The sequence below is a fragment of the Micropterus salmoides genome, unplaced genomic scaffold, assembly GCF_014851395.1.
Source record: "Micropterus salmoides isolate LMB-PRFRI ecotype aquatic unplaced genomic scaffold, ASM1485139v1 Ms_hic_scaffold_3, whole genome shotgun sequence".
Taxonomy (NCBI): Eukaryota; Metazoa; Chordata; class Actinopteri; order Centrarchiformes; family Centrarchidae; genus Micropterus; species Micropterus salmoides.
Genome location: NW_024042261.1, coordinates 894,682 through 911,949, shown reverse-complemented (window position 1 = coordinate 911,949; position 17,268 = coordinate 894,682). Strand labels below are relative to the sequence as shown.

Sequence of the window (17,268 nt, the reverse complement as noted above, 5' to 3'; positions counted from 1 at the left end):
ACAATATTATTATATCTAATCGCGCAAATATTGTGTGAATTTGATTTTCACCAAATCGTGCAGCCCTAAGTGAGACCACTGTCAAACCTGGCCTTCTTATTGTTTTGCTTTCATGACTTTTAGATAAAAGGGAGACAGGTGATAGTGCTGTGCTTGGACCCACCAACTACCTCACAGACCCCATATCCTTGTCTTTCCTTACTGTATACCGAGATCTCAAATAGCTAGGATATGGGGTAGACAAAGGTACCTGTGATATCTTGTGTATCTAGCCGTTGTTTTGATGCCGATTAGATTGTGTTCCTAAAAGGAAGAATCAGCTTCCTTGTCTCAGATGGCTCCTATGGTTATAGAGCCATGATTGTAAAGAGCTGGCGATCATCAGAGAGTACCATGTCCATCTTTGTGCTGGAATAGTCACTGGGATACAGCACTCATCTCCTTTGGCACTCCCCTCCCGTTCTTTATATCCTATCTGTATTGTAGCGCTCTTATAAATTTCTGCTGCTTTATATAGTACAGACCTGCAGACAGCCACAGCTCTCTTACCATGTCATCTGTGCTCAGGCATGTGAGCCTCTATGGTTAGACAGATACTGGCCTTTTATTAAAAATAAGCAGAAATCTTACCAGTGAGTGCTATCTACATATATATTAATGACATAATGCACAGTGTATTATATCATAATTGACCAGCACTGTACAGAGTAGATTATTGCATTTTATTTAGGGATGAAATGAAAATTCTTGGCCGAAGCCGAAACCAAATGTTTGCCGGATACCGAACAAGTACATTCACATTTTTTCCATTCATTTTGCCTTTTTTTTTTTTTTTACGATTGCAGAAATTTAATAGTCAAAATGTGCTTTTTACTGTGTATTTCCCACAGGATTTGGAGGGTCTGTTGTGGGTGGGTCTGAGGTCCAAGAGGGTCCAGTGTGTCCATTTACTATTAATGTACACGTGTAATTTGTTTTATACTTTCTGTGAATATAATACAATTAATGTTATTCCATACTTATTTTGAAAACCGGATGTTGTCACGTGTATCCTCACGCTAAATTCATCAAGTCCGACCCAATTTGATAAATGTCGTAACATAAACTTCATAGCCTCTCTTCAGTTAGGACTCTCATACTGCAACACTTGTCCTTGAGAGAGAAAGTGACACGATATAGTTGCTAACCTCCCTGTCAGCTCACACTGGTCTGTTGAGAGGATTTACCATAAATGCTTGAATGAAGCAAACAGCAGTAGTAGCTGGCTGCTCCTGCCTTTCATCAAGGCTAGTATAAACAAATCGCTCCACATTTGCTTTGTAGTGTTACATCCTTTCTTGCAGGCTAAAATAAAAACTTTGACATAATACTGGTGGGACACAGAATGGTAATGTGGGTTGTGTTAGTTGGTGAAGTAATGTGGAAAGCCATAACGTTACATATTATATATTACAATGCACTGGATAACGTTGACAACTGCTTGGCGTTAGCCGGCGAGCTGATGTGACACTCTCATGACTTCAGCTTTTCTGATATTTCACTGTTTTCACTGACATCATCCGAGTCTAGTTTGGCCTGGCAGGCTTCAGCTCATAAACCTTCCAAGCAACAGAGAAAACAGGAGTGTGCTTCATTTCTAAGTGAAGCTACAGCCCATTAACAAAAAGGCAGTGAAAATTTGAATTATTAATAAGTGATTCCATATCTCAACAAAAAACTCCTCTTTTGGATACTAGCAAGGAAGCAAAGCATATACGGAGTGTCAGTACAAAAGTTGGCCAACTAAAATAAAATCAAGTGACCCCTCTTGTTTCTAATAGACAAGTGATTCTCCGACAACACTAGAGTTGCCTCTTGTAGTCTGGCCGGTTCTTTGGTGTGCAGCATTTGCCTGAGTTACTCTGGGTGCAAAGAATGAAACTGGCACCGGCCACCCAGCCAAATGCAGGTAAATTTTGGCAGTGGCGGGTGAAGTCGTCGAGCTCTCAGCCACTTTGGGGGACACGGAAAATGCACAACAGAAGCGCACATAAAGTTAGCGTATTGTACTGGGTGGGGATCTCTGGTACTGACCTAGAATGGTTTTCATCCTACCTGTCAAATAGGAAGTTTTGCGTGTCTGTAAACAACTATGTCTCTTCGTTCTGTCCAGTTAAATATAGTGTGCCTCAGGGGTCGGTCTTAGGACCCATTTTTTTTCCCTTGTATCTGCTTCCCCTTGGACATATTATCCATAAATATGGCATTTCTTTTCATATTTATGCTGATGACACACAAATATACTTGCCCGTCAGATCCACAGACCCTGGAATGCTGAGTTCACTTAACAACTGCCTTTGTGAAGTTAAAAAATGGATGTCAAAGAATTTCCTCCAACGGAGCTCAGACAAAACAGAAATCCTGGTCATTGGGTCCCAGCAGATGGCAAAACTGCCATCTGCTGGTTTCCTAGTAAATCACATTAAGCCTGTGGCAAAGAACCTTGGTGTTTGGTTTGATAGTAATTTAAATTTCGAGCAGCACACCACAAAGCTTGTTCAATCATGTTTTTATCAACTTAGAAATATAGCAAAAATTAGATCTATGTTAACTTTTAAGGACACTGAGACCATTTTACACACCTTCATCTCATCACGCCTGGATTACTGCAACAGCCTTTTCACCTGTTTAACCCAAAAATCTATTGATCGACTCCAGACTGTCCAGAACTCAGCTGCCAGGCTTTTAACCAGAACAAAGAAATATGACCACATTACTCCTATTTTAGCTTCATTACACTGGCTCCCAGTGTGTTTTAAAATTGACTTTAAAATTCTATTGATTACTTTTAAAGCTCTTCATGGCCTCTCGCCTTGTTATATCTCTGAACTTCCTCGGGCAGAGGTCTGCTATCTGTTCCAGAGTCTCGACTGAAAGCTAAAGGGGACAGAGCGTTTGCTGTCAGGGCCCCGAGGCTCTGGAACAGCCTGCCCGAGGAAATCAGGTCAGCTGAGTCAATTAACTCTTTTAAGTCCCTTCTTAAAACATACTTTTATAGGAGAGCCTTTCCCGATCTTATTTGACTTTATTTTATCCCTTTTATTTTACTCTATTTTACTAATTTTATATTTATCTTAAACGTCTATTATAGTCTTTTCAATGTTTTCATGCTTTTATCTTGTATTGTTTTTGTATTATTGTCTTTTGGGTATTGTCTTTACACTTGTTAAAGCACTTTGTAACTTGTTTTTGAAAAGTGCTCTACAAATAAAGATTATTATTATTATTATTATTATTATTATTATTATTATAATATAGCAAGCTTTTTTTATAATATAGCAAGCAGGAGAATCCACCGTGTCTGTGTCTCTCTCTCTGTTTCGCTGCCAGATGTACATTGGCGACCATTCATTAGTTTGTTTTAAGAACTTCCATGCAGCTGACCGCTTGTTTTAGCATCTGTGTGTGTGTCTAAAGCCTTTTCAAACGGCAGCGACGCTCCACCTGCATGCTTGGTACAGTCTTTGAATGAACTCCTCATGTAAACAGACACCACTCTATGTGTTGTAACCATGGCAACTACTTCCGTGCGCTGCTTAACCTAACAAGTGTAGAAATTTTTGAAAGATAACATAGTGCCCAAATCTATACCTAGTTTGGTTCCTTTTACAAAAACAAATAAGATTTTTCTTCAAAATTAGTGGTCTAGTGGTTGCTGAGGCAAAGCATTTATCAGTAATACAGTTAAAATGGGGAAAATGTGAGAAATTGCGTTGCAGTTGATTTAAGGTGTGCGCCCCTAAACTTTCAGTCTGTTCCCCTAAAGTTTTCAGTTTACTAACTTGTCAATAATCATTCAAGGCAGGGTAGGTAAGTTTGAGAAACTAGCAAGAAACTGCTGGATTTTGAAAGTATCCATCAGAGAGCCTCCCACCCCCTCCCTTCTGGGCTCCTTCCAAAGCCACGCCCCTAAAACACATGAACGCGCGTTGCCGACACTGCTGGAGGACGAGGACAGTGTGACGAGCAGAGAGGAGCGTCTCACATCAGGGGTAAGAAAACATCTAACTTTATGATTATGAAAATAAACAACTAACCCGGCTCTTAGTGCTCACAATCAAGCTAGCATGTTAATAATATTATTATTACTTTTTTATTATTTGTTTATTGATAACACCACAACTAACTACAGCTCTGCTTCAGCCATCGGCTCATCTGTGTCATTGACCTGGTGTGTAATGTGGACACAGAAGTCCTGTTAGAGAACAACAAAGCCCTGTTCAATAAAAATATCTGATCATGTTGAGGAATGTTCTGTCCTATTACACCAATCTTTCCAATTTTGGGTTCTAACAGCTATATATTCCTTTACAGGCCAGAATCTGATGACTGTGGACAACATCCAGACTACTGTGTTTCCATGCACCACTCAAGGCTGATCTTCCAGACCCAAGACAGAGTAACAGACAGTTCAGTCAGGCAGCATACAGACAGTTTGGAGTGTGGCAGTGTGGAGCACTTGGTCACAGAGTCGTGATACTGAGTTGCTGTTTCTGGAAGATATGCAACTGTTCTCCTGATCCACTGGGACAATACAGAGGTTTAATCCCAGCAGGGTGGAAGATGTAATGTCACCAACAAATAATTCCCTCCACTGTGTGAATGAATACCTGTACATTGTTTTTGTTTAATTCCCAGGAGGGTAGAGAAAATACAAAGATATTTTTCCTTGTTCTAAATAATATTTTCATTCTTTTTTAAATAAAAAATTTGAAGTGATAAATGCCGTTTTTACACTTGCAGCATAAACAAATAATAAACATTTATGTCTGAAATAATGACATCCGAATGTGGAACACTTGTTTATTGTTATTATATACTACTAAAACTACAACCTATATCACAAATAGATACTTTTTAAACATCATTAAAAATGCGTATATACAGGAAGACAGACAAGGTGTGTCCAGAGGTGTCCTGACTGATTATGAAGACATTTCAGACTTTGCATGTAGCATCGTATCGCTGCTGTGGAGATGATTTAATATATCACAGTCACCTCTCTGACATGATTACCACATTTCAAAACCAACCATATTACTTTTTGTTGTACGTTTTGCTGTATCTAGCAACACAGTTGGGGCAGGGACACCTGACTGAACCCCATGTTGACGGGGATCATCAGGTCTCCTGGTTCTGCTTCTAGGCAGCTCCTCAGTAGTAGACAACCAGAGGAGGAGGAGGATATCACTCTGGAGGTCTGCAATGTAACTGTAGCCCTTCTCCCCCTTCAATGAGTACAAGCTCCACTTCCTGGACTTTTTGTTGTACACCTTGCTGTACCTGATGATACAGAAAGGAGGATCAGCTTAGTGAAAAGTTTGCAATACCTGACATTGTTTTCTTATACAGTAGTTAGCATTTCCACATAAAATGCATTCAAAACAGTAAATCAGCATCTATCTGTATTCCTCATACTGTTTAATATTTTTTGACTCATCACCAAGCGGGAAGCTTCCGGTCTGCAATATGAAGCCGATGCGGAAGTCCCCGAAACCTGCATTCTATTGAAAATCCAGCAGGGGGCGACTCTTCTGGTTGCAAAAAGAATTCCGGCTGTATTAGGAAAAAATGGGAAAATGACCCTACTTCTCAGCTGAATAATTACCCCAGTAAACACTTTCCTGATGAGTTTATGGTCTCAGTCGCTAGTTTCAAGTCCTCTTCAATACAAAATAATGTTCATTTAGTAAATTATGGTCCCATTTATTTTAAAATAGACCACAAAGCAGAGAATGTTTCAGGGCGGGATTATCTGATTAACAAGTCGTTACCATGGCGACCTGTTAATCAGGCTAGAGCCGATTCGTACCCATGGCACTGTGTAAATTTAACCAGCACCATTAAAAAAGCTTATTAGGAGTTGGCTGTTCACTTTCTCTGGTGAGTACATTTAGTTTTAAGACTGTTGTTCTCTAGACAAAGTTATCAGCCCTGTTCAAAAGACAGTTAAAGTGAGTTACAGTTGCACCTAGCTAAGCAAGCTAACTAGCTCCGCACACGGCCGTTAGCTCCGCCGTATTGTCACTTCCGGGCACTTCCTGGTTGCAAAAACTTGACATGGCGGCAACCTATCGGCAAAACTCAAGGCTTCAAAATGGCAGTCCACAAAGCAACGGGTGACGTCACGATGACTACGTCCATTTCTTATATACAGTCTATGTTCATCACTTATAATGTATTGAGTAAAATGTACAGGAGTAATAAAAATGCGACATACTGAACTGTGTCATCAGCTTTTCTCCTGGCTAGACTGTGGACACGGTGGTTGTAATCAGGCCAGCCAGCATGGTCCGATCAGCGTATACTGGTGAGAAATACATGGTTATGGAAGACTCCAAATCTGCAGTTGAAATAACAGTACAGTAGAAATAAAACATACAGTATTTTTTTCTGGTATAATAAATAATGGCATAACAGCACCAATTACAGTAAAAGGTTTTCACTCAGTAGGTTTAGCTATATACAATGTCAAACTATATAAAAAGTAGCTTATATACCAGAAACACAGATACTTGGGGGCCTTTAGCCAGCGTTGTTTATGTACACTAGATAGATATACTTTATTAATCCTGTGTTTTCATTCTGTTATTATGTTAGTATTTACACACAGGTCCGAAAAACACACACGCACAAACAGGACCCATAGCAGGGTGAGGGGGAATATCTAAACCGCCACAGGCTACACCAACATTGTCTTACTACTAGGTAAACACAGCTCTCAGCTGCAGCTAACGTTACAGATAAATCATCATCTCTACTCGGGCTGCTACACCGGCCTGCACTCGTAGCTACCATTAGCTGGACGTTTTGCTAAGTAGGTAGTTATGCTGGCTAGCGATGAAAGTAACAAATTACCATCAAAATGAAAAAAGCCAGATTACCTGTCCGGTACAAATAAAGCGACCACAGTCTAACTTTTTAGCCCCTTGGTGTTCCTCACTTGTCACCATCGTTGAAAAGCCGCCACGCAGAGAGTGAGAGTCGCGTCAACGGGGGTCCAAAATTCTTGATCTTCACGTGGTTCATGGAGACCACAGATAGTTCCCAGAAGTCCTACGCGTGAAATTGAAAATGAGCAAGAGAAACTACAAAATGGCAATTTTAAGCGATAATACAATAAATGTGTTGATTTACAATATTTGTACAGCACAGTGACACGTGTATGTAGTTACATTACTATATTTTTTAAAAGGAGAACATTTTTGACAATAACAACTACAATCACCTACCTTGTGGACATTTTTTGGCAAACCTTACATTGGAAAGTGTGTTCCTCTTGAAAACACGTTTAAAATTCAGATCAGATTTACCTTTCTAACATTCCTTTTAGTAATCCCACGGTACCAGGGTTAATTGATCTTCATGACTAATGTAATCCTCATGACTTCAGATAGAACAGACAGGTGACTATCAATGATTGTCATGTATTAATTTAATAAATCTCCAGAAAATAGCATGTTAAGTGGTTTGTGCCTGCGTACTGTCTTACAACACTCTACAACACGGTTTATTGTGCTGTGTGGAGATGCTGCTGCAGTCGGTCAGAAAAAGGAGTACGAATGTTTGGTTTCCCAGCTGACATGGAGAGGAGGAAAAAAGGTTGACTCAGGTCAACAGGAGCAACTTTACCATCAATAAAGAAGCTAACAACATAAAAATATATGAGGTACACATCACTGGCTTAACGTTTGGTTTATTAAAAACATCACTGCAGATCATCTTCAGGCTCCACTGAACCCCCTGTGATTCTTGTGCTGAGAGAGGGAGAACAAGAGAAAGGGTTAGACAAACCTACACATCTGTAAAGATTCATCCAAGTCCTGTTTATCCAAGAAAAGGTGAATCGGGAGCATCTGGACGTTTCAGTCCAGTTGCTCTCAATTCAACCTTTCTTGTAAACAGCTACAGGTTTGATTGAGAAGTTATGGATTGTTAAATTTTGGAACTTCACTAACAAGTATTTGCTGCTGATGTTGGCATCAGTTACTAGATAGTTTGTTAGTTAGTGAATGTTTTTATTTTTTCAAACAGTTCTCACATACAGGAACTCTGATGATGATGTGATATGAATTTGTACAAAGTAATTATGTAATTAGAGTAAACATATACAGTAAGAATTGAGTGTTCACTAATATGGTGCATTAATGTGGGTTAATAAACCTGGATTGTTGTGTGGAAAATAAGCTCATACATTTTAAGTATGATTTCTTATAAATGATATGTTAACAATCGTGTTATTTTCTATCTTCTCACCATGGTCCACTCAGTACTCTTTAGCATCACTGCTCCTCCACCATGCAGTCTACTGCTCTAATATAATTAATGTTTACTATGAAGATTGCTTTTATAAAATGTTAGTATACTACTTTTAGTGTTGAGGGTAAATCCCCAACCCCCCCAAAATAAATAACGTTTTGAAATCTTTTATTCATCCACGCACCACTAATATATTTAAATAAAATTAAATACCACTAAATAAATTAGTATGCTGCCCCTGTTTATATTGTGTGCTGCTAACTTTATCCATTGCCAGTATCATAATTTGTTTGTTAATGTCCGTAAATCTTCAAATTTAGTGGAGGAAATCCACACAACATGCTTTAATGCACGTTAACTTGATTCCGTTGTGCTAATAATAAATAATGAATTTATTTACTTATTTATTTGTTTTCACGTCTTACCTTTCAAACGTGCATCCCAAATTGCATTTTCTATTGCAGCTCCGCTGCGCTGCTAGCATTTGATGCTAACTTCCGGGAACTATTCAGACGCTCCATGATCCGCCATTGCTGTGAAAAACTGGTCCATTAGAGTGAATGGAGATGACGCGACTCTCTCTTTAAAGGGCTCTGGGCTGGTAGCCATGGCAGTGAGTCACCCAGCCAATCTGTGCATTCGCTGCGAATGGAACAAGTGGCTTTTTTTATTGCAGCCCTGAGAGGACTACAGACACCCAATTTTTATACTCTCTTTTTCAGAGTACCTGACTTTTTAATATGTACTGGTGTATAAAAACTGTTTCAACAAATATGACAAAAAGTGTTTTAGAAACGACTTGCCTACCCTACCTTTAAGGGCTACAGTGCTCCTAGTAAAAACATTATTCTGGAGTCACTGACTAAATAGTTAATAGTAGTTATGGTATACTACTTGAAGTCAACTTCAAAGAACTTCATTGTATATCTGTATTTAGAAAACCAGACCAATTTACTGTAGCCCACATTTGGTGTTGATAGTTACTATATTACTATGGTATTATTATTCTCAGAAATAGCCATTAAATTCAAAGCAGGCATTATATTTTGTGTGAACTGCTATGTGGTTATAAAAATAATGACAAACAAGTTGCATCTGACATTTAAAGCTGAAGAAGAAACTGAGCAGAAATGCCAAAAATATGATACAAAGATATTGTTAAATATTGAAAAAAAGGTTTTTACACTTTGTTGAGGTAGAAAAGGTTGTTTTTTTTGTTGATAAAAGCAGAATGCGACAAGTGCAATGGAAACAGACTTGCAAATAAATGCTGACGTACATGAAGATTATGAGTTAAACATCCACTGAAGCTTCCACACCACTGGAGAGACAAAATATTGCATCAGGGGGCAATGAGAACACTATAATGTTCCTCAAATTAATACATGAAACAAACATAAATGCTTCATTCCCATCATGTTTAGTTTTTCCACTGTTTGATGTTTGGTTTAAGTACGTCATCTTTTTGAGCTCTCTTCTTCTGCACTGGTTTAATGGCAGAACACTAGGCGTTTGTCTTAACAAACCAACTCATAATATTTCTGTAGTAGTAAAAGATTTGTGCTACATATCTATGGATACCTAGCTTTAAACAGACAGAAGAAGATGCTGCTCAGATCTGAAGGGTCCAGAGATCACAAACGCATAACATTCACCTATCACCCATTAATGTTTTCAATTGCTTTTACAATATGGTGCTGTCTTGTTTTGTGTAAAATCACTTTATAAATTAATCTGTCTTGTCTGTGTGTTGTTGTACAGGTATGGTGTAACACCTGAGAACATCATTCTGTATGGCCAGAGCATTGGAACTGTGCCCACCATTGACCTGGCTGCTCGCTATGAATGCGCCGCTGTCATCCTACACTCACCTCTCATGTCAGGGCTACGGGTGGCCTTCCCTGATACACGGAAGACCTACTGCTTTGATGCCTTCCCCAGGTGAGTCTCTCACACACACATCATACATGCACATCACAGCAGCAGTTACCTGGGCAAATAGCAACTGTATTTTAAAATCTAGTTGCCACTGTTTGACATCCCAGCAGACCTACATGTCATGTCAGTATCCACTAGGGGTGTGCATCTTCACTGGTTTCACGATTTGATACAATTATCAGGTCTTCAATTCGATATCTTGATGCATCACGATGCATCCCCTCAAGGGTGGGAATTTTTAGGCACCTCATATGATTACGAGGGTTACAATTTAAAAACAAATAGGATAAAGATGTATTTTTTTCACTGTGTGACTAATTGGTACTTTTAAAACAAAGTATTTGTAACAATCCAAAAAAATTGGTAGTACTGAAATGCAGATATTCAATGTTACTTCATATAAATGTAGCTAACATTGCATAGCATTATTACATTATTACACCATTATTACTGACCTCTGCTGCTGCTATTTTTATTTCTGACGTTGCTGTTATTAGTATAGAGTCAGATGGGGGTTGAACTACGCACTTTACAATGCTCCAGCCAAACCACATTAACTACACCTTAATATATTTGTTCCTGGGCGGCATGGTAGTCCAGTGGATAGCACTGTGGTTCAAACCCTGGTTGTCCCGGACTTTCTTTGTGGAGTTTCCATGTTCTCCCCGTGTCTGCGTAGGGATGCTCCGATTTCCGCCCCCAACAAAAACATGTTAGGTTCTCCAGTTAGTGCTATTGACCAGATCTGGAGTTGGTCCCCGGGCGCTGCACAGCGGCTGCCCACTGCTCGCTTGAGGGATGGGTTAAATGCAGAGAATGACAAAGTATGTGTAATATGTGACAAAGTATCTTCTATCTCCTTTTTTTGTCTCGTCTAGTGCAGTTACATGTCTGTGTCTTATCCTGTAAGTAGATTATTGTAATCTTATATTGAGCACCATGGGCCTTGAGAAACAGCATTTTGTTCATTTGTGTACTCGATATATGGATCAATGACAACAAACTAACTTGAACTAGCAGCCAAACAACTGCCCGCTCAGCTTCCAGACGGCAGTCTGAAGAGGAGATGTTAGCTAGCGCTAACTGCTTTCACTTTTCCAGTAGTTGGAAAACAACAGACAGACTTTAATAATGCACTATACATTTACTGCCAGACTGAAACATAGCGCTCATATTTTCCTCTGCTCCGCTGCTTTCACCGTCACCTACTGCCGCCTGCAATGTAGTTGTCCTTTGAAGAATGAGCAGAGGACACTAGCTAAGCGCTACCGTGCTGCACAGTGTGCGGGTGAAAATCATTAACGATAGTTGCGCATTGATTTTATTGATCATGTTAAAGTAGTAGAAAGTAGTCATTCTTTCAACAGCTGCTTGTCTGTGCCAAAGAGGGAGAACCACATGTTTCCATTGTGTGCACCGCACAGAGCTGCCCTTCGGAGTTCCACCTTTTTTGTCAACATTAGGTTATTTAATTAACCTCCTATATAATCGATTATTGCCATTTATGAAACAATTCAGAATCGCCCATGTCTGCATCGCGATGCATCTAAAATCAATTATTTTCCCCACCACTAATATCCACTCTTTCTGGCTAGCAGTGTTTATTTTGCCATCTGGTTTTATTTATTTTCGTCACTTTAGAAGTCTTTTGACAAAAATGCACATTTTTTAAAAAAGTTTTCGTCATTAGTCATTTATGATCCTAGACTTTTAGTCTAGTCTTCATCAGTGACAATTTAGTCAGATGTTGGTCATGCATTTTAGATTTTTATGTCGTCTTAAGCCCCAATCAGACAGAACACGTTTTTTTGCAGTGAGAGGCGCCCTTTTTTAAATTGTATTCTATTGGCAGTGAGTGTGTTGCGCGCTGTTTCTGTGCTCTGGGCGCCTCGCGTTTTTCGAAGGAGCGCTCTGAGCCCACGGAGTTGAAAAGCACCTGACGTCATATGCGTTTTTTCAAATCAATTGAGAGACGGGCCTTCAGTTGTGGTGACTGAAGTTTACAGTTACTTGGATTGTCCGGAAACTGCAACAAACTGTCCCCGAATCATCCTAAAATAAGCCTTGAACCGACCATCATTAAGACGAAGCTCTGGTGATACTACCAGCGATGTCCCCTCTTTAGGGTCTCATGTACCCACACGGACCTCCGTTTTCCCATCTGCTGTGTGTTTGGACACCTCTCACCCTCAAACAATGCCAGAACAAGCGCCCTCCGTTTGTCTATTTTTAAAAGCAGATGTTTTTAGCAACAAGAGACACAGACCTGTGAGTTGTGATCAAGTTTCTGCTAATATGACAGTTATTACTTAGCGTCTCTTGGCTGATGTGAATCAAAATATCCTCGATTGGTATGTCAGGAATTTGGAATCTCTAATTAAAAAAAAAAAGTTCTTACACCTGGCGCTGCGTGTAGACGTACATCGCTGTCTGCCACAGTTCCTTTGTTTTATATTACCACTGGAGGTAATGAAGTCGTACACAGTGGCAATATGTTGTTGTTGTCAAATCCTGGGTTTTATGGGTAGTTTTAGACTCATTGTTAGAGTCGAGGTCTTTCTCAGTCTGTGTTCTTGTCTGTACTGTTCTCATGGACTGTTCTTGCGCTGCCTATTTTATCAGGGGTAATCTGAGAGCTAACTTGTGTATGTATTTCAAAAAGAAAGCATTCTTTCTGCATCAACCAGAAGTGGTGGCGGAAGACCCCACAGATTTTTCTTCTTTCCCCAAATTATGCTTCAACAACAAAAGAATCTCAACTCAGGATCCAAAGATCTACTCACTTGTTCTGGTTTCTGACATACAGTATCTTCATTAGCAGATGGAGTTTGCTCTGTTGTCATTGTACTGTAGATTTTGAAAATCTACCAATAACGCTATAAAATCAGTTATTGTTATTTCAGTGTTGATGCACATAAACACGTGGTGTCTATCCGTACAACAGACAAACTGTGGAAAAGACACAAGAGCCAGCAGTTGTTTTTGTTGTTCTTTTTTTGATGATGTGATATTGAACAGATGTACAAAATGGTGTATTTTTCCGACGGGTTCCCCTTCTTTGACCATCCTACACACAGGTGACTGACTGCTGCAGAGGGTCGTGAGGGGTCGTGTTACTCTCTACACACAACCTACATTTAAGTGGTTTTGAAACTTTGACTTTTTCATACCTGTTTTGATACCATCAAACCGCAACTGGCCAAGGCTTAGTATTGAGAAAGGCCTTCTGTTTCACTGTGTTTTCCTCCACAATGAGTCAAAATTGTCCATTTAATACATTTGTTAGAATATCAATGGTCAGTCCAATTCAGCAGGCCCTTGAAAGATTATAAAGGTCTGACACATTCGCTTGTTAGCCCACTGTCACAGGTTAATGCTGTGGGACTGTTGTACTTACCCTTAATCTCTTTGGTCTCTTTCCCCTCCATAGTATTGACAAGGTGTCCAAGGTGGCGTCCCCAGTGCTGGTGATCCATGGTACGGAGGACGAGGTGATCGACTTCTCCCATGGCCTGGCCATGTACGAGCGCTGTCCCCGTGCTGTAGAGCCCTTGTGGGTCGAGGGAGCCGGCCACAACGACATTGAACTGTACGCACAGTACCTGGAGAGACTCAAGCAGTTTATCTCCTTCGAGCTTCCCACCTCCTGAGGGAAGCTCAGCACCCAGGCCGGGGTTCATCTCAACACACTCAAGAAGCCTCCTCCTTATCATCTTCCACCTTCCTCTGTTGGCACGGGAGCAGGACTGGAGTAAACTGGTCACGCTGTTCTCCCTCGATCTTGGGGGGCCATTTCAGGGTGGGAATGTGTAGTGGACTGGAAGAGGAGGTGGATTTAAATTGTTGAGGTGAAGCCAAAGGTAAGGCCAGTACTGGCCAGGCGTTAGGCTTAGGCTTAACATGTAGTGTCCTCGACACCTGGCTGTGGACGCAGTTTGCCAGTAAACCCTGGCCTAGATGGTCTTTGAACTCGCTGCTCAATCTGGACTCATTTCCCACTCCAGCTCCTCCTCTACTCACTCCATCTCCCGCATCTTTTCTGTGTCTGTCATATCCTTGTTCTTCCCTCTGTTTTTCCCATGATCCCTGCTTTTCTTTTGATTGACAGTCTTTGCAATGTTCAAGCTTGATTTTCATATTCTTTTATACCAGGTGAAGAAGTATCAATTTTGCACCTCAAGATGCAATTGAAGTTTTTTACTTTCTGTATTTTTAAGTTACTCTTCAGGGTTGATTAAACAATTGCACTTTTAATGTGCAGATATTTTCAGGAAATGATTTGTTCTGTGCTCGGATATGTATATGTTGATTCATTTTGTTATTGGCATTCCATGTTTTTCTTAATTGCAAGTAGAAGGTATTTTGTTTATTTTTAATTTTTTTTTCAATGGGGATGTGTGTGTGTGTGTGTGTGTGTGTGTGTGTGTTTAAAAGTTGTTAACCAGAGTGTGCCCCTGCACATTGGGCCTCTTACACACGGATCCAATGATTCATTCATTGAGAATTTGTCAATTTACAGTATGTCTCCCTCTGTGGCAAAACATGGTTACTGCTGGTAAATTCAGCATTTACTTCAGTGCTTTAGTAAAATTGTTTTGGCTGTTCACAAAAATTGCACAAACCACACAATGAAAGGCAGCTGTAAAGAGCGGTGTGACCCTTAAGTGTTTATTAAAATACATCGTGATTGGTGGATCATCTGCTGCAGAATGTAATGCTGAATTTATCAAAGGACCTAAATTGTTTGTACTAAACACGACATAAAGTAAACTGATTTTATCAACCTATGCTGCAGAATACAAACACATCTTAACATCCCAGTATCTGGTTAAGCCATTGTCAAAAAAGTCATATTGCTCCATAACCCACAGTGTAATTAGGACAGGTCATTTGTGTACGCATCAAACTTCTCACTGATAGTATCTGTAAATTGTGTCACACCTGGTGTGTACATTTGCCACTAAGCAACGCAGCAAAGAATAACTCAAATGCTGGGTAATACAGAAGCTTACCTCAATAGAAGAGAGAACAGCAGGTATCGGGGCTATGCTTTTATAAACTGGAGATCATGTGGTAATAAGACTTGACAACTGTTTCAAACAGAAACACGCTAGACTCACACTGTAATCTAGAGCCAGGGAGCATGGTGCTGGGTTGCAGACAGAAGACATTGAACTGTGAACTCTGCTGCATGTGAAGGTATTCAAGGTGAACATGCTGTTGCTCGGTTTGGTTATGTACTTAATATATCATTTCACACTGCAAATAAAGCCTTATGTATGTAGACATTTCATCCAGTCCTGTCGACTACAGCAGGCTCTCGTGGTCTTCAGAGGGACTGATAACTGCTGCTATTCATCAGAGGAATCGATCGATCACTTTGAAAGCCGGACAGCTGGGGAAAACTGAAATGACAGCAAGGTACAAAAACCAAATTCAGCTTGATCACTGTCATCTCGTTTTGTCAGCCATGTGTTCCTGCTTGCAGTAGGACAGGAATCCGCAAAGGATGTCTTCTTTCACCAATGCTGCTGTCTCCTGAGCTCCTTTGCTCTTTTCCCAGCTCAAACTCCAAAGACCTCCTCAAAGGGGAAATGGAATGCTGTGGAAAAGTAAGCAACGCATGCAAATCACCTCTCATACTTGTCGACATTTCAACTTGTATCAACTGTATTTGAATCATGTGTTCTGCTCTCCCTGCAAATGAAAAAAAGGACAACACTAACAAATGAAGTCAAACACTATCACATTGAAGTAAATGGTGAAAATGTTTTCAGAGAAGGATTGTGTTTGAGGGGTATTTGCATAGCAACTTGTGATGATTGTTTGATTCATCCGTGTATTGCTGTGAAGTGCTTTGTTGGTTGGGTATTAGTGTTTTTTGATTATAGCTAATGGGCTGATGTTTTTGGATATTAGGCCCATGATCAGCTCTAGTACATTTCCTCTAGTTCTTCTTTTTAACGGAAATGAAGACCCTGCTTTAGTGATTATTGTTTTGATACTGACATTTTTACGAGGTTTTCCAGTCTAAATGTTGATAGATTTACACTCTCCCTGAAGCTGGTTTGTTTGATAATCCTCTGTAATGGTATACTTCAATATCTTCTCTATACATAATAGCCCTTAGATAGGGCAGTCTAATCTCATTGATTTTAACACTGGAATTATGATATGCAAATGAAAGGCAGATGAAGCTTGTAGAATCAGATTTTGGTAATAGTGTGTAAAACAGAATAAATAAGCCTTAAACATGCTGTGAAACAGATTGTCAAATGTGGTGGTGGTTGCAAAAAAGCAGCACAATGGATGTTTTAAAGTATATAACGGAATAAAGGATGCATGAAAGTGTGTGTCTGACCTTATTGATTCTCAGTGTTGGATGAATTAAAGGCCTGTATAATGGCAGTCACTCCTACTGGGTTTCTTTCTAAAGGACCAGTCCAGGTTGAAAGAAAAATGTACTGGTCATAGTACTTGCTAATGCTTTCATTGGTCAGGAAAAAAAACACCCTCTCTAAAATCAGAGTTGTTCAAAATCGAGAGGAATTAGTTTCAGTTCAGTTTATTCCTGGCTTGACAGCTTGTCTTCACTGAGAGCTGGATATTGTTTGAATTTTATTTCAATCAAGTGCGATACAAGTGTTTCAGTCCTAATACTTACTAATTAATGCTTACTTTGAGAAAACAGAAAACTTTTTTTAATTAACAAAGAAGCAAAATATCCCAACTGTTTAAATCAGGAACTTTCTGATCAAAGTAAACAAGAACCAGAATCTGTACAGACATTTTATGCCAGCTTACAGTGCTTCATGTGTTTTGGAAACTGCTGCCAGGATATTTTGGTCTGTACCCCTCCAAGAAAAATTTTAATACCCAGCCCTAACCTTGACCCCTGGTACCCCTTGCAAACCTACCTATAATTTACAAGTTAATTCTGTGGTTGTGCGATGACACAGGAGCCTATGTTTTGACAGTGCACCTGAGTCCTCTTAGATTTCAAAATTCCTCACTAAGGGCCTTTATTCCTTA

The 17,268-nt window shown here is 39.8% G+C and overlaps 1 protein-coding gene across 1 annotated transcript in view; it reads left to right on the top strand.

The window, feature by feature from the left end:
- abhd17c (abhydrolase domain containing 17C, depalmitoylase) overlaps positions 1-16,589 on the top strand; it is a 35,945-nt gene extending 19,356 nt beyond the window's left edge. Inside the window, exons 2-3 of the mRNA XM_038693418.1 lie at positions 10,060-10,239; positions 13,667-16,589. Coding sequence (XP_038549346.1) covers positions 10,060-10,239; positions 13,667-13,886 — 400 coding nt within the window. The 3' untranslated portion in view covers positions 13,887-16,589. The remainder of the gene's footprint in view (positions 1-10,059; positions 10,240-13,666) is intronic.
- The last annotated feature ends 679 nt before the right edge of the window (positions 16,590-17,268 follow it).